Here is a 25,988-nt window from a genome sequence, read left to right on the forward strand (position 1 = left end):
CAGACAGCCCTGATTCCTGAAAGTCAGGCAGCTGCCCATATGAACTTTTATTTCCATGTAAATTAATTAATTAAATTAGCAAATTTCTTTATTTCTTTATTCTTTCATTCATATTTCAGTTTATAATGATTTATTATTAACACAAATTGTGACACCTGCTTCAAATCTGCTATGAATATACACTAATGAATATACGATAATATACAATAATGAACTATATGAATATACACGAATTACGCTAATGCTAGGTAAAGTTAGGTAAAAGCTACTGCTATTTTTTTTTTTTTTAAATCTTAATAGCTTCTTTTAAACAATCTGGTCAGAAAGTAAAAAAGTGTTTGATGTCACTGTGTGCTTTCATAAATCAATCAATCAATCAATCAATCAATAAATAAATTCTGGCACTTTTCCATACTTGAAAAGCATCCAAAAAGTGAATGTTATGTAACATCCCCCTTAGCTAGCTTGTGTTTAAGAACAATAAATGGAAGGAAACAACTACAGCGATTAACACAGAAAAAGGAAACTGTGACTAACAATGAATAGCAACTGATCAACTTTATAAAAAAAAAAAAAAAGAAAAAGAAAAGACAACAATTTGGGTGCTTCATCATTTTAATAAGAATCTTCAAATCTTTACGATCACAAATGCTGCCTATTTTTTTCTCACATCTTGTGATAAGTACAGTTTTAACGGAGTCTTTCCTTCTGTTTCTTCCTTGTTGTACATTTTATCCATTACAGCATTATAAAAAATAAATAGATCACTATAATGAGAAACATAATTTTGTATCGTCTGCTTGTACTGTTCTCTGAGTGTTACAGATTTATGGATGGAGGCAACACCCTGTTCGGCTGTGGAATCGTAGAACAAAAAAATGAATATATACAAATAAATAAATACATACATACATGGATAAATACAGTTCACAGTGCAATTTGTCGAAAAGTATTCTCACGGCTGCAAACCGGTGAATCGCAAAACAATCATGTCACTAAAAGAATTGCTCCTCACACACTCGGAAAATGAAATGATTCAGAAATCTTTTTATAACCAGCTAGACTGTATGATGCACTCTTCAATTTAAATTTGATGTCTGATAATCATGTTGTCTAAGGTAGCACACCATGCTAATACAGATGTTAGCGTTGTTTGCTAATTTAAGGCACACACTATAGACACTCGACTATCAGCAAAAAATATTTCAGACGTCTTTCTCCTGTAGAGCAGCTTCACATATTTCCCAAGATCTCGTATCCGGTGCGAAACAGTTCTCGGTTCTAACAAATCGCGATCAAATAATAGCTAATAATAAAAGAGCAAGCAGCGAAGATCGGGGTCCAAGCACTTTTTTGTGTGTTCTTTTTGTAGTTCCCCATTTGTGTTTCCTGTTACATTGCTCCTGTTATGTCCACAAACGTCTGCAGATTGTTTCAGTAGGATTAAGTAAACAAGAATTTAATGTTCGATGACTGTCAGAGTAGCTACAAATTAAATACCCAATTACGTGTACAATTTTTAAGAAAAAAAAAAAAAACATCATGTGCCTGTATGTATGTGTTGATTTCTACAGATTTACGCTGAAAAATAAACAAGTTTCTTCTTTTGTTCTTTGATTTGATGCTCTTCCAATGAAGAAAGGTTTAAGTTTGCTGAAAAGAAATGTCTCACAATCTAGTAAAGCTAGCTAGATAGCTAGAGTAACTAGCAAAGTGTTACTGTGCTGTCACTGTGATGGTACGATCGATACCGTGTTTTTTCACTCGTCATTTGTAAACGACAATCAATCAGGGGTGTCATGAAACTTTATTTAGCTCTGTTTATGATTCCGCGGTTTAAATAGTGACGTTGAAAGCACGTGTGTTCATGCATTTAGGCTACCGGACTCATTCTTTATAACATCAGCGTGTTGATTTTAAATGAAGTGAATGAATTAGCTAGCTACATTAGTTATCACTTCTATACGGCTGTAAGTAAAGTTTTGTTTTTGTTTACGTTTTGTTTCGACTGCTAGTCAAGAACAACATACTGAGAAAGAACTTTATTTTCTCTCACCTAGCGTTGTCTGTAGACATTTTTTAATCTTCTAGTCAGAGTTTCTTGCAGCGTTGGCTGCTGCTGTGTGCTGCTAATGATGAACTCATCGTACTGAGCTTTATGTTTAAGATGTTTTATCAGGTTACTTGTATTATAGGAAGATGATCTAGTTCTTTCTCTTGATATTTTCACAGAGCACAGTTTGCAGTCTGCTTTGATTTGATCATTAATCATGTTGTAAGTCCAGATCGTTGCTGTTTTGTGTCGTCTGTTCATTAGCGCGACAGCATACACAAGGCTTACGTCACATAATATCACCTGATATCTGAATAATTTTATGAGTACGAGTAAAAGAATACAATATTGGATCAGTATAGATATCGATGCATCCCTGACTGCAAACATTAGAACAGGAATGTTAGTTACATGATCAATCTGTGGACTGGATGTAGACTAATCCAGGCTTATCCAAATGCAGGAGTGTTGCATTAATATAGCCAATATAGCCAATATATATATATATATATATATATATATATATATATATATATATATATATATTTTTTTTTTTTTTTAATATTTTACCAAAGATTCAAACCAAAAGTCAAATCAAATCCTAAACCAAATGCATCATCATATATAGAGTTTTAGAAAAATAGAAAAGAAATTGGATTATTTGAGTTCAGACTTCATGAACTGCTTCAAACTCAAACCTCAGATGAATAAAAGAAAAAAAATAAGTCTAGTGTAAAGGTCCTTTTGGCAAACTCTTAGGAGTTGTGGATAGACTCATCTAATTTCCAAAATTTGTTTGACTCACTACAATCTCGATTTTATATGCACAATAGAAACTAAGTGCTTGGACCCCTAATACAGTTATACAGACGTCGTACACATATTGAGCACAGCTTGAACTTATGTATATAAAAAAACCTCTAAAACCAAGATCCCTGAATAGAAAGCAGCATCATAAATCTAACCTACATGTTAAAGCTTGTTTTTTTTTTTAGTTCTAATGGAGTTAAACTGGTGTCCTGAATGCTAGTAATACATTGGGCATTTTAAGAAACCCTTACATGCTAGTACACATCTTGATAGCCATTATTTTCAATTGAGCATGAGTTAATATTCTCTATGCATTAGATTTTTAACACTGGAGAAATGGCTTTGAGCAACAAATAGATTTACACAATGCAAAGTTAGCATTTACTGTTGTTATTTGCAACATTTAGCTAGAAATCAGGTGAGATTAGGATCAGGTTGTAGCTATGTGTTCTGGTATGCTAATGGCTAATTAGCTGATTTACTTTTACACTGTAGCTAGTACTGTAGTGTAAGGTCATAACGGTTTTTCTAGCACACACTAGCATTTGGCATGGAATTGTGTTGTGGGTTTTAACACCAAAATAGTTTAGCACTAAAGCAATAAAACAAGAAGCAAAATAAAAAATAAATAAATAAATAAAAGTACTCATCATATGCAGATGATCACCAGCTCCTCCAGGGATATGAGTTGATTCCAGAAAAGATCTATTTCATGGTCTAGGATTAATACAATTGAAAATCCAATCTAAAAAATGGACCAAAATCAGGTCCTTCAGCTGCGTTCATGATTCCATCGGAAGTGATGGCGATGGGAAAATACTGATAACTGCGTTCTCATGCCGCTGAACATAAACAGTAAGCATCGAGTCGAGCCTGGTTTCTCCTTTCATGTCCATTTCCCAAGATTGTGGCCTTTGTGTCTTTGTCCTCGACTGGAATGTAATACTGTCTCTACATGTGTATGACTATGAGACAGTGTGTGCATGTGACTGTGTGTGTGTGTTTAGAAGGGATTGAGGCGTATCCCCGTCCCCAGTGGAGAGAACGGATTCACCTTGGCCCACATCAACGCATCATTTAGCGAAATGGATGACTTGCCGTCCTCCAGGAAGAACACGGGACCCTGTCAATCACAGAGAGCGGCCATGTTAGTGCATTAAACACAGGTGTGTAGACATAGCAAAAAGACCCTGAAGTTGATTATTTTCCCATAAAAGCATGGCTTGAAATGTTTTATTCCTCTTATACTGCAATCATTTGCCAAGGATTACATTTGTTATTTATTAAAGAATGAACTTTTTAACCATTTATGGTTACATGTCCATGAAACAAGTATGCTTCTCTTCTCACATGCTTTATAGCAGCTTTGAGATGCAGCTACACAACTGTCAGAGATACTGATATAGAAAATTAATCAACTCCTTCTGACCAATCAGAATCCAGAATTTATCAGTGCTGTGGTTTAATGTAGACTATTCCTCAATAATATATTAATATTGTCTAGTCGCTGATTCAGATGATGTTATCATCCAAATGTCAGGTTTGAAGGTACGGACGCAAGTGCAGGTATACAATGTAACAAATACGTCAAGGGTCAAGGGTCAGGTGATCAACAATCAGCATGGACTAGGGCAGGCAAGAGCAAGTCGAGAAAACCAGAAAGACAATCAATTAACAAAGGCTTGGTGTGGAGCGGTATAACAACACAGAGTGTTAACTTTGTGAAGTGAAGGCGCAGTGAAGGTGTTTATATGAGTGTGTGGGTGATTGAGTCCAGGTGAGTGCAATAAGTAGTCATGTAACCCTGAACATGAGAGTGTCTGTAATGACTGTGAAATGTAGTCCTTGGCGGCCATGTTTGTAGGCCGTGCTGTACTCTGGGAGTTGCAGTTTAACACTGCTTCCGGCATTGACACGACACCAAACTACACTGATGGTGTTGAATTTTTTGCTCTGTCTCTCTGTCTCTCTGTCTCTCTCTCTCTCTCAGCTTTGAAAAAATATTCGCTTTTTTGACACACTCAAGACTCATCTGATCATGATATTCCCATCTGGAAAAACATCTCTGTCATTTTCCAAGCATTGGAATCTCATGTGTTGGAAAATGTTTTGGCTCCCCCACTTCACACGATATACTTTGGATGACACTCTCAAAAATTTACGACAGCTATTTTTTCTCTTAAATAAACCAGTGGAAAAACAGGTGTGTGTGTGTGAGTGTGTGTGTGTGTGTGTGTGTGTGTGTCTTGCCTGTATCCTGAGGCCAGTAAAGCAGGAGATCTGGACGTCCGAGTGGCTGGGCAAGCTGGAGCCCGTGACGTAGTCCGGCCCCTGCAGACCCTTCAGAGGCTCCGCCCTCATTCGGCTCAGGAGGAGTGTGTATTCTGCCCTCTGTGCCTCTGTTGGAGGAGTGTACGGCGTCTCCTCCGCTCCTCTGTGTGTGAAACACTGTTTTTAGTAATTTAATTCTCAATTGCATATGTAGTGTCTTAGTGTATGGCAAACTTCTAATGCATATCGTGTGTGTGTGTGTGTGTGATGTGTTGTCAGATTAAAACCATTGAAATCTAAGATGACATAAGAGATATGGGAGCTTTTAAGATCCCACAGACACATTGTGTAAAAGTTTGAGAAACATAATGTGTGTGTCTGTGTATGTGTGTGTGTGTGTGTGTGTTGTGTGTCACTGACTTGTTGAGAGAGTGTGTGCAGGCTCTCCAGGCCTCCAGCTCCACTGATAGCTGTTCAATCTGCAGCGGTAAATCCACTTCTCTCCTCTTTAATAACTGACTGAGAGAGAGAGAAAGAAAGAAAGAAAGTTGAATAGACAATAAAGGATCTGATCCATGTGTGTGTAGTTGAAGTTGGTCACATGATCTGTGATTGTCTCTTTTCCCATCAGGTTGCTGATAAACACACACTCTCACCTTGTGTATTCATACAGTGCAGGGACGATGCTGGAGTACTGCCTTCCTATAGCCAATAACGCTCCAATGTAGCCGCAGAGAATGAGCAGCTCGTTCCGCTCCCTGAGAGAACACACACACACACACACACACACACACACTGTGAGTTCTAATGAAACAACATGCTGAACAGACCTGGTTGATATGATATTAAGGGATTTGTTAACATTGCTGTACTTACTCACTGCACTTGGTCAGAACGAGCCGGTCCGTCCTGATGTAGCTCAGCAGGTCGAGGATGGGATAAACCGAGTCCACGGTCCAATCAGGACAACTCAACTGCTCTGTGAGGTAGAGAAAGAACATCAGTGATCTAAAGAAAGAGAGACAGATCATGTAGGAACACTGAGCAGATGTAAATGTTTGTAGCTTTACTGTGTGTGTGTCTGTGTGTGTGTATCTGCACTTCCTATAACACACCTGATTTTTTCTTAGTTGGTGGAATCACATACAAACTGCAATCCACAAACCTGTTCATATACACACACAAACACACACATGTACACAAACACACACACCTTTGATGAATGCAATGCCGATTGGGAGAGCCTTCTCAGGTTCAGGGCTGAGCAGATGATACTTCACTGCCTGTAAGATTTCTCCCTGACTGTGAGCCTCCTCCGCCAGATCCTTACACTCCTCCAAACTCGGCAAACCACACTGAAGAAACACAACACATAATCTATTCTTAGAAAAGAAAAACATGAGATAGAGTAGAATAGAATACAAACATTCAGCATGAAAGAACAGAATAGGATAAAACTAATAGAAAATAGAGAAAATAATATATTAGAGCTCTATAGAACAGAAGGACTAGTGGTTAGGCCTTGGTGCTTTCACCGCTGCGGCCCGGGTTCGATTCCCGGCCAGGAAACAACCCCAGCCCAGATAAATATTGAGGAGGATTGCATCAGGAAGGGTATCCAGCATAAAAACTGTGCTAAATCAAATATGCGGACCAATGATCCGCTGTGGCGACCCCTAACGGGAGCAGCCGGAAGGAGAAGAAGAACAGAATAAATAGAATAAAATAAAAAAAGAGTAGAGTAGGATAGAATAATATAATGGAGCACTAGGAACAGAATAAAATAAAGTAGAGTAGGATAATATAATAGAGCACTATAGAATAGAATAACACAAAACAGTACTAGAGGATAGAACAATACCACCCCAGATAGAATACAAATGTAGGGTAGAAAGCAATAGAATGCAACAGCATGTAATAAAATAGAATAATACAATAAAGAAGAGAATAGGGTACACTATAGAAGATATATATATATATGTATATATATATATATATATATATATGTATATATATAAAACACTATAGATAGTGTTGAGAAAGAGAAGAGTAGAATAGCATAGAATGATACACTAGAGCACAACACAATTGTATAGAGTAGAACTAAATAGAATAATACAATAAAATATACAGAACGGAGTAGAAGAGAATAATAGTGCAATTGAATGACATAGAATAATACAATAGAATGCTAGAATAATAGAATAAAAATAGAATAAAAATCCATAGAATAGAAAGATATAGTATAAAACAGAATCATATAGAGTAGAACTAAATAGAATAATACAATACAATATACATAGAGGAGAAGAGAATAATAGTACAATTGGATGACATAGAATAATAGTATAGAATGCTGGAATAAAAGTAATAGTAGAATAGAAATAGAATAAAATTCTATGGAAGAGAATGATATAGTATAGAGTAAAACTAAATAGAATAGAATAATACAATAAAATATACATAATAGAGTAGAGAAGAAGAGAAGAGAATAATAGTACAATTGAATGTCAGAATAAAATAACAAAGAAAAAATCAAATAAAATTCTATGGAGTAGAATGATATCGAACAGAATTGTATAGAATAGAGTAGAACTGAACTGAACTCAACTCAATAGAATAGAATAGAATGAAATGCAGTAAAACATAAGGATACAATGGAACTTCATTGTCTAACCCAGTTAGAATATTTTTCATTAGTCTCACCTCATTTCAACTTTAATATAACCATAAATCATAAACCCTCCTATTCCCTATTCAGCTTCCCTCACTGAAGAGCTGAATTACTGAATTATCGTCATATCAAATTGAATAAATATTTCATTTTGAAACTATGTGAAGTCACAAGCCGTGTCACTCACCTTGTCGTGCAGGTCGTTTCGTTCGGCCGAGCTGCCGGGGTAAAAAGCACACAGCTTGGCTAAGAGCGTCTCGTTATCGGGGATCATCTGCAGCAGCCTGGCAGCCAAGTCCCTGTGGAGGAGAACCACACACACACACACACACACACACACTTTGTAACACAAACACATCATGGTGTATACAGTATATATATATATATATATATATATATGTATATATATATATATATATATATATATATATATATATATATATATATATATATATATATATATATGTGTGTGTGTGTGTGAGAGTGTGTTTGTGTAACCATGTGCTATGCTATTGGGAATTAATTAAAGCCTTAAAGCCACAGATACGTTCACTGTAGCTGAAGCAGAGGATGTAGCGCTTTAATGACTTGTTTAAAGTGAATAATCGTCAATGTCCTGTTTAAGTACAAATATTTCCTATCGCTCTAATACGTTATTGTTTCTATAGTAACAACTGATTCACGGGGACTCGTACGGCAGAAGTGCCACAGAAACAGATTTTAGAAATGTGTAATCATTGATGTGGTGAAGTCTTCTTAATAAAAAGATGTTTTATTAAGATGTTTATGGAAGGAGTCTCCAGTGTCGGCACTCTGTAACAGTCAGATGTAAAGCTTTCTGGTTTCTCTGTAACATGACAAGCTGCGTTTTTTTTTTTTTTTGGTCTTATTCACTGTAAGAGAAAGAGAAAAGCGAGGCCGGTGAGGGAACGCCAACATTGCATGTAACTATAAATGGATAAAACATGTCAAATAGTAAAATAATCTAATCTTTTTTTTTAAAATTTAGTCTTGGCGAATTGCCGTGGTGTAAGAAATAAGACACTTTGTGACATGTTGTTACAGGAAAATAATCAACTTCAATGCGGTAACAGTAACTCCGCTTCATCACACCACCCCGTTGTTGATTATTTTCCTACAACAGCACAACACTGAGTGTTTTTTTCCTCACCTAATTTACTAGAGATTAATTCTGAATTAAAAAGTGGATTATTTAATACCAAGGTAATCCACTAAAGCAAATACATGGAGTTGCCTGATATACACTCACTCGGTATCAAGGTTAGAGCCCTTAAAGGTTCTACGTAGAACTCTACAACAACATGTGTTTTCCAAACAGAAAGCCTTCCAAGTAGAAACTTTTACAGAAGCTAACATCCCTAGAAGCTAACATTTTTATTAAAATGACAGATTAATATGCGTCTTATGCTCAGGTCCTTGCCACTGCCACCTCTGGCTTACTCATTAGGGATAAATTTATCAATTAAAAATTTATATCTGGAATTTATAGATCTCTGTAAAGCTGCTTTTTGACAAAGTCCATTGTTAAAAGCTCTATGCAAATAAAATTGAACTGAATTGAAGCTCTAAAAATACGGCAGATGACATAACGAAAAAAAAAAAAAACTTTTTAGAAAAAAAAAATCATATTCTGCTTATTAATCAGCTGATCACGTGTTGGAGATTAAACTGAATACCAATAAAGGATTATAGTAAATAACAAAGCTGATGATATGGAGGTGAGGATTTTGCATGCAGCAAAAAAACAAAACGAAACAAAAAAACAGAAATGTGTAAAAGGTGATACCTGTATCTGACGCATGGAAAGCTGGAGATGATAAAACAGAGCAGATGAGCCAGAACACTCATCACACAGCAGACTATAATCAGTGGTTCTCAAACCTTCTGCATCCAGAGTCACCTTTAACTTTAACATAAAATCCACCGATTTTTTTTTTTTTAAAGTGAACATAATCCTTATTTACCTCCTTATTTAAATGTGTACAATAATATATAACTATTTATTGGAGCCAGAGAACTTTTTATTCCTGAATTATCCAATTTGTTTTTGAGTTATTATTATTATTATTAGTATTAGTAGTAGTAGTAGTATTAGTATTAGTATGAGGTTTTGAATGAACCCATGATTTCTCTGTGATTTCCATCACTGTAATAAAGTTTTTTTATTAAATCACGGACCTCCTGTCTGTGTTTCTCGGGTCCCTGGATGCCACGCTGAGAACCACTGCTTAAAAACTGCTAAAACAGTTGTATGATGTCACATGGCATACAGTATAATGATGAAAAAAATATTTTCAACTCAATTTTATTAGTTTATTTCCCATAATTAAGCTTTTTCTCACATTCTTATAATTAGATCTGTGTGTGTTGAATAAGTGATTTGAGCTCTTACCATGTAGCTGTGGTCATGTATTTCCTGGCCAGTAGCTCCAGGACGTAATGAGTGGCTTCTTGCGCTGATTCTCCCAGCACCGTCCCCACACACACCGCCAGCTCCAGCTCGTTGCCTCTGATCAGACTGGCCATTGCCAGCTACACACACACACACACACACACACACACACACACACACGCGCGCACAAAATACAACAATATATATGCATATATTACCATTCCTAGCTTGCAGCAGTCCAGTAAGAGTCTATAGCTCATCTTTATTTATGCACAGTGGCTGTATATTCAGAGTTCAGTTAAACACACCCAGTGATGATACCAAAATTGTGCAGAATTGTCCCATGTGTATTCAGATCTCAGATGTAGCAACAGCACTATTCATGGGTGAATTTATGTAAGGTGTACACGTGAGGGGGAATTGGAGTAAAACAGACGCATGTCTCATTTACTCGCAATTCTGTCCTTGAACCTGATCTCGGCTCGAATGCACTTTCTGATACCACAATCTGCCTCACTGAAAATTGGGTTCTGGCAGTAAATACGCTCAAAGAAACTCTGAAATGCCATTTGAGACCAATATTAAATAGTACACTTTGCACAGAGGAAAAAACCTTATTTCTGTCTTCAGTCCACTTTTGTCCCTGTTTTCACATTTAAAAGCAAAGTGCTTCTTTTTAAAGGTAGTGGTCTATATGCAATTAAAAAACCCTGTCTCGGAACGCTTCTTCTCCAGAAAACTCTTACAACCCAGAAGGTGGGAACTACACACGGGTAATTATCATGATCAGAATGAAGAGTCCAGAAAATCGACTTGAGCAGGTGCGTATATGAACTCTGAATACGCATACATTTCCCTGAGTAAATATAGACATAACTTTTGGATTTAAATGGCCAAATTTGAATATGGCCCAATTATAATATTTGCAATTAACATTCTAGATGTTAAACTAGAAATAATCCACACCATTTTTTGTTTGCACTGTGTCTCTGAATAGGCAGTAAATGTAAACACTACCTCTGTGTTATCTACAGCCAGATGACAGCAGGCTGCCAGCACTGCACAACCCTCCTGAAAATACCACTCAGCGAGTTCTCTACACACTCCGTGCAACAGCCTAGAGAGAGGAACAAGGAGAAGAAGAAGCCTTTATTCATCACATATACATCACAGCACAGTGAAATTCTTTTCTTGCATATTCCAGCTTGCTAGGAAGCTGAGGTCAGGGCACAGGGTCAGCCATGACGCCGCATCCCAGGAGCACAGAGGGTTAATGGCAGAACAGTGGCAGCTACCCGGTGCTGGGGCTTGAACCTCTGACCTTCTGATCAGTAACCAGAAGCTGACAAAGTCTTGATCCACAAAGCGTCCTTTCACATATATGCATGAACACTATTATTTGAACCAAAGACATAGAAACCAGATTTATTCTAACGAGATTCAGCAATATAAACATGTGTTTGTGTGTGTACTTGCCCAGTGTAGGTCTCAATGTTGTCGTTGTCTGTGGGTGCTGAGTGGTTAATGGAGGTAATCGCAGGCCCGTGAATATTACCTTCACATGCTCCCTGATCAAAATATGTACACAGATAGTATCAAGTCAAGACAATAAACTGGCTACCTGGTTAATAACCATAAAACAGATGTTTCCCAAGAGGTTTATTGCAGTGAGCTGAAGTCACTATGCACAGGCTTACTTATTATTATGGTGGAGTTTATAGTTTGCTTTGTCATCACAGTTATTAGTGATTCGTCTGGACAGACTCACCTGTGCCACAAGCAGCGCCTCCTTTAATTGCCCTCTGGAGGTGAAGAAACTCACCAGCTTTTTCACGTCACCTGTGGCAATGCAGTATGGGATCACGTCATCGTTGCCCTCCTGCATCAGCTGATCTGCTCTCCTACAGCATGTAAAACATAACAACATATGATTAAACTTTTAAATACAACAAAATGAACCAATATCAGAAAATCTTGGACAAGACAAGGGCAAAGAACACCATGACATTTTTGCAGGAGTTCTTTCACTCACACCATGGCCTATTTAACAGCATTAAAGAATCTGAGGCTTTGTATGTTTTGATTACGCTTTATTAGTTCAGAATGACATGAAAATTTGATCTTAAAAATTTCAGTCTCTCTAGAAAGTCCCTCTCACAAACTAAATTACAAATCAGCTACTATTACAGAACTGTTGCTAAAGGTGTATCTAAGGACCTTCCTTTTCAGATAATGTCAAGATAACACTTTTTATCCATTTTGCATTGATTACCTTTTGTATTTCGTATTGGTTTTCAAAAAATATTTATGCAACTCTCTTTTTGTAACCACTTAGACCACACTAGCACTTGAATAAACTAGCATTTGTCTTTAATGTTATGAATCATTGATGTGCTAGAATCATTTTAAATCATTTTGTAAGTCACTATAAATAAGAACATTTGCAAAAAGTCTAACTGTAAATGTAAATGATGCTATGCTTAAGTTTTAGAAGGCATGATCTTTGTTGTATGTTTGTATGAGTATAGAGGTTAGCTATGGTATAGTTTATATAGCTATATAAAAATGACCATGCACTACAAACTGTATAAAATTCCTTTCTGTGGAATTATAATTGTTAGTTTAATTGTAAAATTAAAATATTTTCTACAAAAAAAGTTTTTCCTTCTGGGATGAATAAATATCTTTTTGGGGTCAATAAATCTTTTTAAATACGGTATGATTCAAGTGTATTTTGACATTGTTTCAATAAACATCTGGCTGTAAAAGGAATCCCATTCACAAGTCTTAATCTAAGTCATAATCTAGCAATGTTCTATTCTGATGTCTTATATAATTATTGACGTGTTAGTTTATCATTCTGAATTTGTCTTAGCATTACACACATAAAAGCAAATGAAACGAGTGAATCTGGCTTTGTGGAACGCACCTTTGCATTAGCTTCTTCCAGTATTTCATGGAGACCCCGGGAGCCACGGACAACGCCTTCTCCCACTAAACAGAAACAAGAAGTGCTAATGATCTTTAGGTGCTTAAAGTCAAAACACTAATGGTGAGAATCACATCAGAGTTTTCAACCATCTAAAAAAAGAAAAACATTAACTATGTGCTTCTGTGGCTCTCAAGAGTTGGAGCTGGATGATGAGATTCAGTGAAAGCAGATGTTACCTCTCCCAGCTCCACCATGAGTTCACAGTATCTCTGGATCTGTCCCAATCTCAGGTGGATTTCTGCTGCAGCCTTCAGTCTTTCCTCCTTACTGGGTGCTCCAATCCCTCCACCAAACTTCGACATCTTCACTATAGTCAGCTCCTGGGCCTCTGACTGCAGTAGAAAGTAGAAGAATAGGAAATATAATGACATCATAAGAATAGTATTAGCAACCATGTAATACTAAAAGTTAACTAAACCAGACTTTCTTAGCAGGACATTACACTTCCAAACCAGCATGAATCTCATTCTTCAGTGCCCATCAAACACTTCCTATTTATAGACTATATACAGCCAGTACAAACATTTAGTCAGTGCGCGAAGTCTTGCCAATTTAATGGTTGCATGAGTTCTGAGCCTTGTTTTCATGTTTTGAAACATAATTATTCTTTGGTTTTGCCATTTCTCTGGTCTACTCATGAATTTCTGTCTTTGACCATTGCTCCTGAGTTCTTCTGTGTTTCGTTCTGAAATTATTGAAATAGGTCTCATATTTATATCTAATGTTTTCTTCAAATTTCTCTGAGCTCATTTTAGATAAACTGGGAAATCAAAATCAAAGTAAAACATTTCCCCGGAGGACATTTTTTAAGTATGCTAAAACAATCAGACAGATTTTCTGTTATAACAAGTTGTAAACGTCACATGATTACAGCACAAACGTAGCAAGCATGCTGCATGGGCAAGGTCGTATTCAGGTGCAGAGTGTTTTACTTACAAAGAGTGAATCCAAAATCCAAGCAAGTGGACAAAATCCAAACACCGGCAATGTGACCAACATAGTCAAACGGACAAACCAGTGGGGAAAACCCAAGAGGGAAAATAAAGGTCTATATTCAGAAGTCTAGTATATTGCCAATGTATTGTTGCATGAATAGCCCTAGCTGTAATTATCACATTAACAAATTTGATTTAATTTAACAATATGGCGTCCACACTCATTATTCAGCAGCACTTAAAATAGCACTTGATCCAGCACACCCTATTATGTTGCATTTTATTTATTTCTCTCTCACGCTGATAGTTAATTGTGTGCACCGTTTCAAAGAGCTACAAGATACTAAACCAAGGTCATGAAATTGTAGTGTGTGCATGGGATATAATTTAATTTATCATGCTTTTATTTTGCTTTTTTGATTTGCAAAATTAATAATATTCCACTGATGTTTTTGTTAATTCGATGCACTCTCCTGTAAAGACAGTCTGCTCATGGTTTGAAGGATAAGCTGACCGGCCACTCACCTGCAATTGCCAAAAGTTTGTGGACATCTGACCATCACACCCATATGTGCTTGCTGAACATTTATTTATTCCCTCTTTGCTGTTATAAGAAGCTCCACTCTTCTGGGAAGCTTTCCACTAGATGTTGGAGTGTGGCTGTGGGGATTTGTGTTCATTCAGCTACAAGAGCATTAGTGAGATCAGGCGCTGATGTTGGTGAGGAGGTCTGGGGTTCAGTCGGTGTTCCAGTTCATCCCAAAGGTGTTCAGTGGGGTTGAGATCAGGGCTCTGTGCAGGACACTCGAGTTCTTCCACTCCAACCTTCACACACCATGTCTTCATGGAGCTCGCATTGTGCACAGGGGCATTGTCATGCTGGAACAGGTTTGGGCCTCTTAGTTCCAGTGAAGGGAAACTGTAATGCTACAGCATACAAAGACATTCTACACAATTGTGTGCTTCCAACTTTGTGGCAACAGTTTGGAGAAGAACCACATATGGGTGTGATGGTCAGGTGTCCACAAACCAAGAAATCTGGAATTGCACAGGAAGAAGGGTGAGACTTTACCCTCTGAACACTGAAAGGCTATGGTATACACATTATACAGAGGGTAAGCAATGTGGCAGGAAGGTACCGTCCATGGTAATGTTCCGACGATGATGATGATGATGATGATGATGATGATGTCTGGTGGTGGAGCATGGGATTCTCAGGGAGGCCTGTGAGCAACAGCCTTCTTTTGATTAAAATAGTACAAATGAGCATCAAATGATATGGTTTTATCAGTTGACCACAGATCAGTTGACCACAGATCAGTACTGCTAAAATCAAATATCATTTGGTTAAAAATTGACAGGAGTGTACATAATGCTATTACAAAGGTTTTGCTTGAGCAAACCCAAAAATGTCAGAGCATAAATCAACTAATCAGATCGGATCAGAATTCAGAAATAATTATATATATATATATGTATATATACAGCAACAAATGGATTCCATGAATTTTGCATTAACTAATTTCCTGAATTTCCTGAAGCTGTATCACATTGAGAAAATAACAGAAAATAGGATAGAAATCACCACCAACACACTGTTGTTTTGTTATGCAGGAAGATTCAGTGTCCCTAAGTAACCTGGGATTAGACATGTCCAGTTTGGTCTTAGGAGTAATCAGTTTCTGTTTCCTGAGAAGTGATGGACTGCTGTGAGAAACCAGAAGGAGCTTCAAAAATCCCCAAAACCTGCTACTGCTTTCTGTCTGGGCTTTTCTCTTATTACAACATAATTAAGGTGTATATAATGTAGGGATTACAACATTTAAAACAGTGTTTAACTTCTTAGTAACTAGAGTAGAATTTATATAATGTTTTTTGTCAGCATGTTTAATCATCTGTGTAGAGTTTAAACCTCTTGCTCTTCTATCAACTCTATTAGGGTTTAAAAGTCCACTATCAAAAAACTTCTTAATTTAAGCACTTATCATAATCTAGTACAAGATATAATGTAGTTGATGTACACATTTCAGTGACATCCGCATGAACAAATAATAAGACAATCATTCATTTTTTAAATAAAAATACTTGTAGTTCTTCAGACAATGAGAAGAAAAAAAGCAAGATGAAAACAGAAATACTCCAAGACTGTGTAATTCCATTGATTGCCATTGATATGGTGAATTTTTCTATAAGGAGATGTTCAGGACAGAGGAGTTTACACTTTTTGTGGTTTTCTTGGTAACATGACAAGCTGTGTTTTGTCTCTTATTAACTTACAAAAGAGAGGCTAGTTAGGGAATGACTGTCATAACATGAAGTAATTTATTGGACACCATTCCACAACATTAAATGTAACTAAAAATGGATAAAATGTCTGACGTGTCATTCTTTAATAAATAAAAATTGTTAGCACTGACAAACAGCTGTGGTATAAGAGCCATTTGGGGAAACAGTAACTCCTCATCAATACTGCTGAAATGATGATCAACTATGGGGTGTACTTACTTTTTCACACCATGACTAGATTTTAAAGAGCAAGTATAAAAAAGTCAGCGTAGGATCATTTTCCTTTTCCCATAATGCTGGATTAAACAGAGAATGTAATCCAGCCTGTCTAACAGCAGGCTGTTGTTTGGTGTCTCTAACTAACCTCCCATTAGACACGCCCCCTCCGGGCTCAGGACTGATCAGTTTCTGTTTCCTGAGAAGTGAGTACTCACTGGTAGGAACCAGAGAACAAGCTACAAAAGGAGAAGGAGCTTCAAAAACTGCCTGAAAACCAGTAAGTGTGCACTTTTTATCTTTTAACAGTATGATGATGGTTTAGAGTGGAATGTATTTATTACTACTGAACTGTAAAGGGAATAGAAATATATCTGAATGTACACTGTGTTTGTCGGGCAGTTAATCACCTGTGTACAGTTTAAAACCTTCTATCTATCTATCTATCTATCTATCTATCTATCTATCTATCTGTCTGTCTGTCTGTCTGTCCAAGTGTCTTTATCTGTCTCACTGTGTCTGACTGTCAGTGTCTATCTGTTTGTCTGTCTGACTGTGTATGTATATCAATCTGTCTCTCTGTCTGTCTGATTCTATCTATCTATCTATCTATCTATCTATCTATCTATCTATCTATCTATATGTAGGTCTATGTATATCTATATGACAGTGTATGTCTGACTGTTTCTGTCTGTATATCTATCTGTCTGTTTCTATCTGTCTGTGTCTGTCTGTATGTCTGTCTGTCTATCTATCTGTCTGTTTCTATCTGTCTGTGTCTGTCTGTATGTCTGTATGTCTATCTATCTGTCTGTTTCTATCTGTCTGTGTCTCTCTGTTTCTATCTGTCTGTCTGTCTGTCTGTCTGTGTGATCACCTTTCTGTCTGCTCAACATGGACTGATAAATATGATATATAAGCATTAGTGTAGTAAGCAGGTATTTTAATGTTTTCTATGTTTAATATATTTAATTTTTTATACCCCTGCGTGATTAAAAAAAAAAAAAAAATTAATTTAATTTTTTTTACCCCTGCGTGATAAAGACTGATCATGCCCAGAGTGCGGACGCTGAATGAACTGTCCCAGCTGCAGGCGTCTGGATTCGGCCAGCCGCGGCCAAGACATGGCCTCAAGCTGCTCTACTGGTTTGTTAACAAGTTTATTGATTTTGATGACGACAATGAGATGTGCTGGCGTTACGATCCAGAGAGAAGATTGTACGGTTTCCATCCGTTTGAGAACAGATATGATGGGAATGTTCGTCTCCTGCCTGATACTGGCCTTCCTTATTACGAGGTGGGAAATCTGAGCAAACCAAGAGCACACAGGCTGCCCAGATACGTCTGGAAAGATTACACCGGCCACCATGACGACAGTAATACAGACCGCATCATTGTCAGCGTTGATGGCGAGTACTTTGACAGAGTTTATGTGACCGAGCACTGCGGCGAGTCAAACTACAACTCACACGGCACCTACCGCATCAGCAGGGGTCTCCTTATGATCATCCAGGATTATACACGAGATGACTTTCTGTCTGAAATGGGCTTCTGAAGATACATAAACATCCTTGATCGCTCGATCTGAACAGCATTTCTTAATAAAACAACTCATTTTATATTGCAATTATATGCAGACATATTTCATACACACATTTCCATTATGCTATACATGTAAATTCTGTTATACAACAGCGCTGTTGAATTCTTGAATCAGAAGTTGTTGATTAATTTTCTATAACAGCAGATCTGACAGTAGTTCTGGCTGTAACATAAATCACAGGTTTATACTAATGCAGTCGTTCTAATGCGTTATCGTTTCTATAGTAACAGCTCATTCACACTGACTTGTATGGTGGACGAAGTACATGCACTAAGCCTAATAATAAACGGATCAGGAAAACTTTGTTATTAAAAAAACACCATATTATTGTTGATATGGTGAAGTCTTCTGTTGAAAGACATTTATTTAATTTTTATGGAAGGAGACTCGCAGATGTTCAGCTTCAAAGTGTGTTCAAAGTGTGATGTGATCAAACTGTAATGGCAAATTGCTGTGGTAAAAGAGGAATAAAACACTTTGGGACATGCTGTTATAGGAACCTCGGGGTGCTAACGGAAACTCCGCCTTCCTCATACCACCCTGGGTTGGATTATTTTCTTTTCACAGCACAACACTAAGTGTTTTATTCCTTACCTCCTCAAAGTCCGTACTATGAAGTTCTGTGCTATGAAGTTGTTATAAAGCTCACACTTACAGTTTAAGTTCAGTCATCATCTCACAAAGCCATTAATGATCAGGAAGCCAGAAGGAAGTAATTACAAAAAAATTACAATAATTCTTTTAATTATTGTAATTCTTATGATGTTTGTGCTTATATTATTAAAACTGTTTTTGGACAATGTTTCTGAATCTACACATACATGAATTCAAATATACCTAGAAAAATTGTGACTAGTGCAATATTGCTATGTAACAGAATTGCTATGTTAGTTTCCCTGGTGACATTTTAGCCCCGCCCCCGGGTGGAACAGTGCTGCTCATCTCCTCCATGTTACAGATATGTGGGTGGGGCTTGCTTTGGGGGAAGAAGAAAGCGTGTCAATTGTTTCCTTACAAAAAATAGCACCCTAAAAATAAAGAACTGTTTTATTTTTTGAAGATATTTGTTTGTGTGTCTATATACATTTGACATCATTGTTGTAATAAATGGAACATTATAACGTGTTATAAGAAGTTGAAATAAAACTTATTTTGTTAACACCAATATTTGACCTTTTGAGCATGATCTTCACTGACTGAGTTTGTGTTCAAGTTTATTTGTCATTGACCAGGTACCAAAAAAAAAAAAAGCTTGGCACTAGAGTTAGCTACTAGCTGAAATTAAAAATTATATTAAGATGTAACTTTCAAAAGGAAAAAAAAGGTTTATCTTGGTTATCCTGTTCAAGAAAGGTTATAACCCTAAGCATTTTAAACACAAATGATAGATTTGCATTCATCCAGTTAAAATTCTAGACAATATGTTTAATCAAATCTTCAGCTGATTCTTTTGTCGATTCTACTTTGTGTGCAAAAGGTAAACTTTACACATCATTAACTATTAACAGTTAAAAAAACACACTGTACACCACTACAGTGGTTTTGAAATGAAGCAATCAAGATGTGACTGGAGTGTAGACTTTCAGCTTTAATGCAATGAGTTTAACAAAAATATTTAATTAACTGGTTAATAATTACAGCCATTTTTTTCCAGAGTCCCTCCATATTCACATGCTCAAAAGTAATTGGACAATTGGCAGTTTCATGGACGGGTGTGGCCTGTTTCCTCATTATTTCATGACAAATTAAGGGGATAAAAGGCCTGGAGTTGATTCCAAGTGTTGAATCTGCATTTGATAGCTGTTCATGGGAACTCTCAATATGCGGTCTCAATATGTCGATGTAAATGAAGGAGGCCATCATTAGGCTGAAAAAACAAAACAGACCCATCAGAGAGATAGCAGAAACTTTAGTATTGGCCAAATCAATAATTTGGTTCATTCTTAAAAAGAAAGAAAGTACTGGTGAGCTCAGCAACACCAAAAGTCCTGGAAGACCACAGAAGACAACTAAAGTGGATGATCACAGAATTCTTTCCTTGTTGAAGAAAATCCCCTTCACAACATCTAGCCAAGTCAAGAACACTCTGGAGGAGGTAGGCGTATCATTGTCAAAGTCTACAATCAAGAGATCCCTTCATGAATGTAAATACAGATGGATAATGACCTAAAACATCCTGTGAAAGCAACCCAAGAGCTTCTTAAGGCAAAGAAATGTTCATAAATGGCAGAGTCAGTCATCTGACCTCAAGCCAGTTGAGCCGCTTTTCACTTACTGAAGACAAAACAAGACAAAGGCAGAAAGGTGGTGTACGTGATGTGTTCGAAAACACGCCACCTACAGCCTCAGCAAGGACCTCTTTAAGGATATCAGATATCTGACCAGAGACGACTTTCTACAGCAGTCTGGGTATTTCAACTACCAAGAGGTCTCTGATTAAAGTTCTGACGAGGACGAGGCCATCAACTTTTGGGAATACGATGAATCATTACAGTTGAAAAGAAAAAACAAACACGCACACCTACAGTAAGAGGGAGGAACACTGCTGCAGATGTTACCCATGTATCATGCTTTAGACACCGTGTATAGGTGATATATCCTCAAACGTACACTGATGGGTCTGTAGGTTCTAAGAGCTGCTCTATAACAGCCGATTCAGCCTCTTGCTCTAACTGTAACCCTTCATATAATTTGGCCACATAACCAAGAGCATGCTACAACACAGCATGTAAACAAAATATCCCATGCAATGAGTAATCATATGAGCTAAGACAGTGGCAATACCGTTTTTCCCCATGCTTCAGGGGTTTCCTCTGGCTACTCCCGTTTCCTCCCCCAGAAATGCATCGTAGGCCGATTGGCATTTCCAAATTATCCTTAGTGTGTGAATGGGTGTGTTAGTGTGTGTGCGACTGTGCCCTGTGACGGGTTTGCACCCCATCCAGGGTATCCCCTGCCCGCGACCCTGTGTAAGATAAGCGGTACAGAGAATGAATGGATGGACGGATGGATGGATGGATGGATTTTGTAATGGTTATCTTCTTCAAAACTTAGTTAGTTAAGACTTAATTTGATGGATTACATCAAGGTAAAATAAATCTCAAAAAAATAATAAAACATATTTAAAATAAAATAATCACTAAAATAATAATGAAAGCTTTTATGCATAAATGACTGATTTGCATTAACCCAGTTAATAACTGCAGTGAATTGTTTAACAGTATCTGCTGTTGATTCTGTTGTCGATTGCACTTTGTACTTTCTTTGCAATGGACAAAGTTCACATATCATTTTACATGTGAATTGTTTGCACAAAATGTCATAATTCATGCCACAGGGTGTATTTTGACTGTGAAGTGCAGCATGTGAAGTGCAGCATTTATAACCATTTAAATAGATAATAAACATAAACGTATTATCAACTTCAGTTTTTTGGGTTTTTTTTGCTTAATTGTAGCTTGTGCTCTCCTGAACTTTCACTGCACTTCCTGTAAAGTTGGCAGTCAGTGATATGTCCTGGACCTCTAACCATCTGATTGTTGCTGTTCTGAGAAAACAATCTACAATTCTTTAAAAACAGTAAGTATACAGAAAATCATTTTTACATTACAACAACAAAATCTTTAAATGTAATGTTTCTTACTGATCTTATTTATTTATCATTTATCTATCATTAATGCCAAAAAGTCAGAAATATCATTTTGGAAAATGTAAAAAGTAAAATAAAAAAGAAAGAAAACATGTGAGGGTAAATCACTCCAGATATCATGCGATTTCCTCTTTTAAATAGTTTTGATTTTACTTATTTATAGCAGCTGTTTCCTGAAATGTCTGTGACCATCTAAACAACTTATGCATGTTTTTTTTTTAATCATAAATACTATTTCTCACACTGTAGATGGTAGTCAAACACGACACCACTGGTCAAGAAGTGTGGAATGAGAAAAGCAAAAATTCTCCCTGATCAAAGGAAAGGGCAGAGTGCAAAGATTGGACTGTAAGATATATTTCTTTGTCTTCCTACAATAACAATATTGTTACTTTGCTGCATTTGTGGTGGAAGAAAGTGACAAAAATCTAAAATATATATTTGATATATTTAAAAAATATATATTTGAAATAAGTCGTTTTTCCATTGTATAAAAGCAACAGACTACTTAAGGTCATGTATTTTTGTGAAAAACAACACAGCTGTGATATCCTCGTGATAACACACTCCCTGTGGTATTTAGACAGAAGCTAACATGGACACGCCCACTGTCTCAGGACGGATCAGTTTCTGTTTCCTGAGAAGTGAACGTGCTGTGAGGAAGCCTTAACAGAAATGAAATCAGAGACACAAGTGAAAACCAAAAGCGGGATACGCTCCAGATCCACCGTGACCCTGACCAAGATTACTGAGTCAATAAATGAATAAATAAATGTATAATAAATAAATAAAATAAAACTACATTTAATTAGACAAAAATATTAAACATTTTATTTTTAGACTCTCCTAGGAATTTACCATGAGCAACCCACGGACGCTGAAGGAACTGACTGATCTAAAGAACTCTAGATTTGGTCGACCTTATCCAAGACACGGCCTCAAGCTGCTGTATTGGTTTGCTAATGACTTCATGTTCTTTAACAACAACAATAAGATGTGCTGGCAGTACAATCCAAAAAACCAATTTTATGGCTTTCATCGATTTAAGAACAGAAAGGACAAAAATGGTGTTAAACTTCTGCCTGATGCGAACCTCACCTACTACATGGTGGGCAATCTGAACAGCGCCGGAGCAGACGAGATGCCCGATTACGTCCGGGAAGACTATGGTACTTTTAAAGATGGTAACAACATGGACCGCATCATAATCAGCGTTGATGATCAGGGCATTGACTGTGTCTATTTGACTGAGCACAGTGATCGGACAGATTTCAACAAAGAAGCCACCTACTGCATCAGCAAGGAGCTCATTATGATTATCAGGGAACTGACCTTAGAGGACTTTCTCTCGAAAACTGGGTATTCAAGATCGATAATGGACTACGGTCAGACAACTGGGCTTTCGAGACCACAAATGGACTACGGTCAGAGAACTGGGCCTTCGAGACCGCAAGAGAACTACGGTCAGAGAACTGGGCCTTCGAGACCACAAGAGAACTACGGTCAGAGAACTGGGCCTTCGAGACCACAAGAGGACTACGGTCAGAGAACTGGGCCTTCAAGACCACAAGAGGACTACGGTCAGAGAACTGGGCCTTCGAGACCACAAGAGGACTACGGTCAGAGAACTGGGCCTTCGAGACCACAAGAGAACACTGATCGATGTTCTGGGGAGGACGAGGTCACCAATTTTTGGGATGAAAATGAATCAACAAACTGCTGCAGATGTGTCATACTTTAGACTCTGTGTGTAGGTAATATATCATCAAACTTACACAAACTATACAGGAATTTGAACCAATCACATGATTTCTGTCAGTTCTAGGAATATCTACAACAGCTAATTTGAGCTCTTGCTCTAACCTTAACTGTAGTCCTTCATACAAGTGAGACCGTATTACAACACAGCTGATGTGTATACTGTATAAACTAAATATCCCATGCAATAAGTGATATTTTGAGTAAAAACATATGATTGCTATTTTTTTCAAACATGAAATGTTTTCTTATTTTTCCCACAAAACGCTGGTTTCAAAATTATTTGTCCCTATTATCTCTCATTTTATTAATGTTTTAAATATTAAATATCCACAGCACTGTTGAATTCTGGACTCTGATTGGTCAGAAGGTGTTGATTAATTTTCTAGAACAGCAGCTCTGACAATAGTGCATCTGCCAATCACAGATTTATATTAATGAGGTTGCTCTAATGCATTATACAGGGACTTGTATGTAGGACGCTACCTATAATTCAATGCAAATAATAATATCTAATCTAATAAAATTAGATTAAAAAAACATGTTTTCATCTAATGGTTGATAAGGTGAAGTTTTCTGTAAAGGGACGTTAAAAAACATTTACAGTATGGAAGGAGTCTCCAGTGTCCGTGCTTTGTAACTCTCAGAGGTAAAGCTACAACTTTAAGTTTGCAGACACGAGGAAAGTTGTAAACTTATAAAATATTGTAATTTAATCTTCACTACCAGAGAAAGCCATTAACTCTTTTTATCAGAGGCGAAAAAGTGGAATTTGTACCTGTTTTGGGCGTGTCCGGGTTCAGCAGTGAATTTATTTGTGATGTCAGTAGTGGTTAATAGCTCATATGAAAGTAGACACTCAGGGCTTTAAGAATTTACAGTTTTTCATAAGTATTTCTTTTTTTTAGTTAGCCTACTAGGTTATAGTTTTATTGTGGCAGTTGTATACGGTAATTTACTATCAATAAAGCTTTAGTTGTGCTGTCAATTTTATCTCTGTACCAGTGGTATTATAGAGAGGTGTGAATTGTTTGCCCAGCAGGGGGCTCACGCCCCTCCCCTTTCCCATCGCTCCGCTCACCAGCAGCTAAACACACTCACAATACTCTACATACAGAAACCCAACAGTGTCCTGACTAATCTTATAACAGACATGCAGTGCTAAAATGAGTGGAATGGAACGGCAGTGTACTGTGAGAAAGGATTAATTATTCATTGTTAATGAATTACTGACTGTCAGTGAAGTCCTGAGTTGTTCCTTATTAATTACTATCATTTTAACTGTGCTTGTAATTTATTATTTTTCTCCTATAAGTATGTTTAAAATATTTATGGTTTACAATATTACAGAACATTTTTTAAACATTGATGTCCAAAATTATAAAATATTTAATTTCTTTTTAACAAATGCAGTGAATTTTTTTTAGCCCAGAATTTATATGCTGTTTTTTCTTGATTAGACCTTTTCTTGAAGAAAATTTAGACACAAATGCCCGAGATGCCTGTGTTGCCTCTGTCACCGTCAGCCATGTTGTATATTTTTAAAAAAAAAACACTTAATGGAGTCACAAAAATCAGCATCATAGTGTGTATGGTTTGGATGTGATTTTTTTTTTAAGAGTCTAAGAATGTAGACACTGTACATGAAAAGGATAAGCATTAATGACTGATTTGCATTAATACAGTTATTAATAGAAACTATGTTTTATAAGCTCTTTTGTTGTTTCTACTTTGTTGATTGTACTTTGTGTGCAAAAGCCAAAGTTTACATATCATTTTGCGAACTGTGAATTGTTTGTAAAAAAAATGCCACACTATGGTCACACTGTGGGCCGTATTTTCACTGTGAAGTGCTTCTATTGCTTTAGATTCTCTTTTGGTAGTGCAGAATGAAAGGCATTTATAAATGTTTTAACAGTTAAAGAACATAAACTCATCATCAATCCGTCTTACATTTTACATTTGATTGTTGCCGTTCTCCATTTTTGTGCAGAAAGTAAGTATAAAGCAAAGCTATTTATTATTTAAAAACTACAAATGAGTGTAAATGTAATGTTTATTTAATGTTATTTAATGTAGTTATAGTTTATAATTATAACTAAATAGTTTATTTACTTATAACCTATTGATTATTTACTTATAACTTATTTAACTTGGACACGCCCACTGTTTCAGGATGAATCAGTTTCTATTTCTTGAGAAGTGAGAACATGCAATCAGATAGCAGATACCAGTGACCTGGGCAAAAACCACACCTAATAGTGAATGACTTTCGATAAACTGAAAAACTGACATAGCTTGCTGTTGGCATGCTTTCGGTGTGTAGCA

General features: G+C 36.7%; 1 protein-coding gene across 1 annotated transcript in view; it reads right to left on the bottom strand.

Moving 5' to 3' along the window:
- Positions 1-2,643: 2,643 nt before the first annotated feature.
- Positions 2,644-25,988, bottom strand: part of wdr17 (WD repeat domain 17) — a 77,363-nt gene continuing 54,018 nt past the window's right edge. The window contains exons 17-30 of the mRNA XM_034302841.2: positions 13,390-13,545; positions 13,151-13,215; positions 11,990-12,122; positions 11,698-11,789; positions 11,239-11,338; positions 10,222-10,361; positions 9,616-9,636; positions 7,996-8,107; positions 6,348-6,489; positions 6,011-6,113; positions 5,791-5,892; positions 5,555-5,653; positions 5,114-5,297; positions 2,644-3,986 (exon numbers count right to left, since the gene is read on the bottom strand). Coding sequence (XP_034158732.1) covers positions 3,867-3,986; positions 5,114-5,297; positions 5,555-5,653; positions 5,791-5,892; positions 6,011-6,113; positions 6,348-6,489; positions 7,996-8,107; positions 9,616-9,636; positions 10,222-10,361; positions 11,239-11,338; positions 11,698-11,789; positions 11,990-12,122; positions 13,151-13,215; positions 13,390-13,545 — 1,569 coding nt within the window. The 3' untranslated portion in view covers positions 2,644-3,866. The remainder of the gene's footprint in view (positions 3,987-5,113; positions 5,298-5,554; positions 5,654-5,790; positions 5,893-6,010; positions 6,114-6,347; positions 6,490-7,995; positions 8,108-9,615; positions 9,637-10,221; positions 10,362-11,238; positions 11,339-11,697; positions 11,790-11,989; positions 12,123-13,150; positions 13,216-13,389; positions 13,546-25,988) is intronic.

Source organism: Pangasianodon hypophthalmus, chromosome 3 (assembly GCF_027358585.1).
Source record: "Pangasianodon hypophthalmus isolate fPanHyp1 chromosome 3, fPanHyp1.pri, whole genome shotgun sequence".
Lineage (NCBI taxonomy): Eukaryota > Metazoa > Chordata > Actinopteri > Siluriformes > Pangasiidae > Pangasianodon > Pangasianodon hypophthalmus.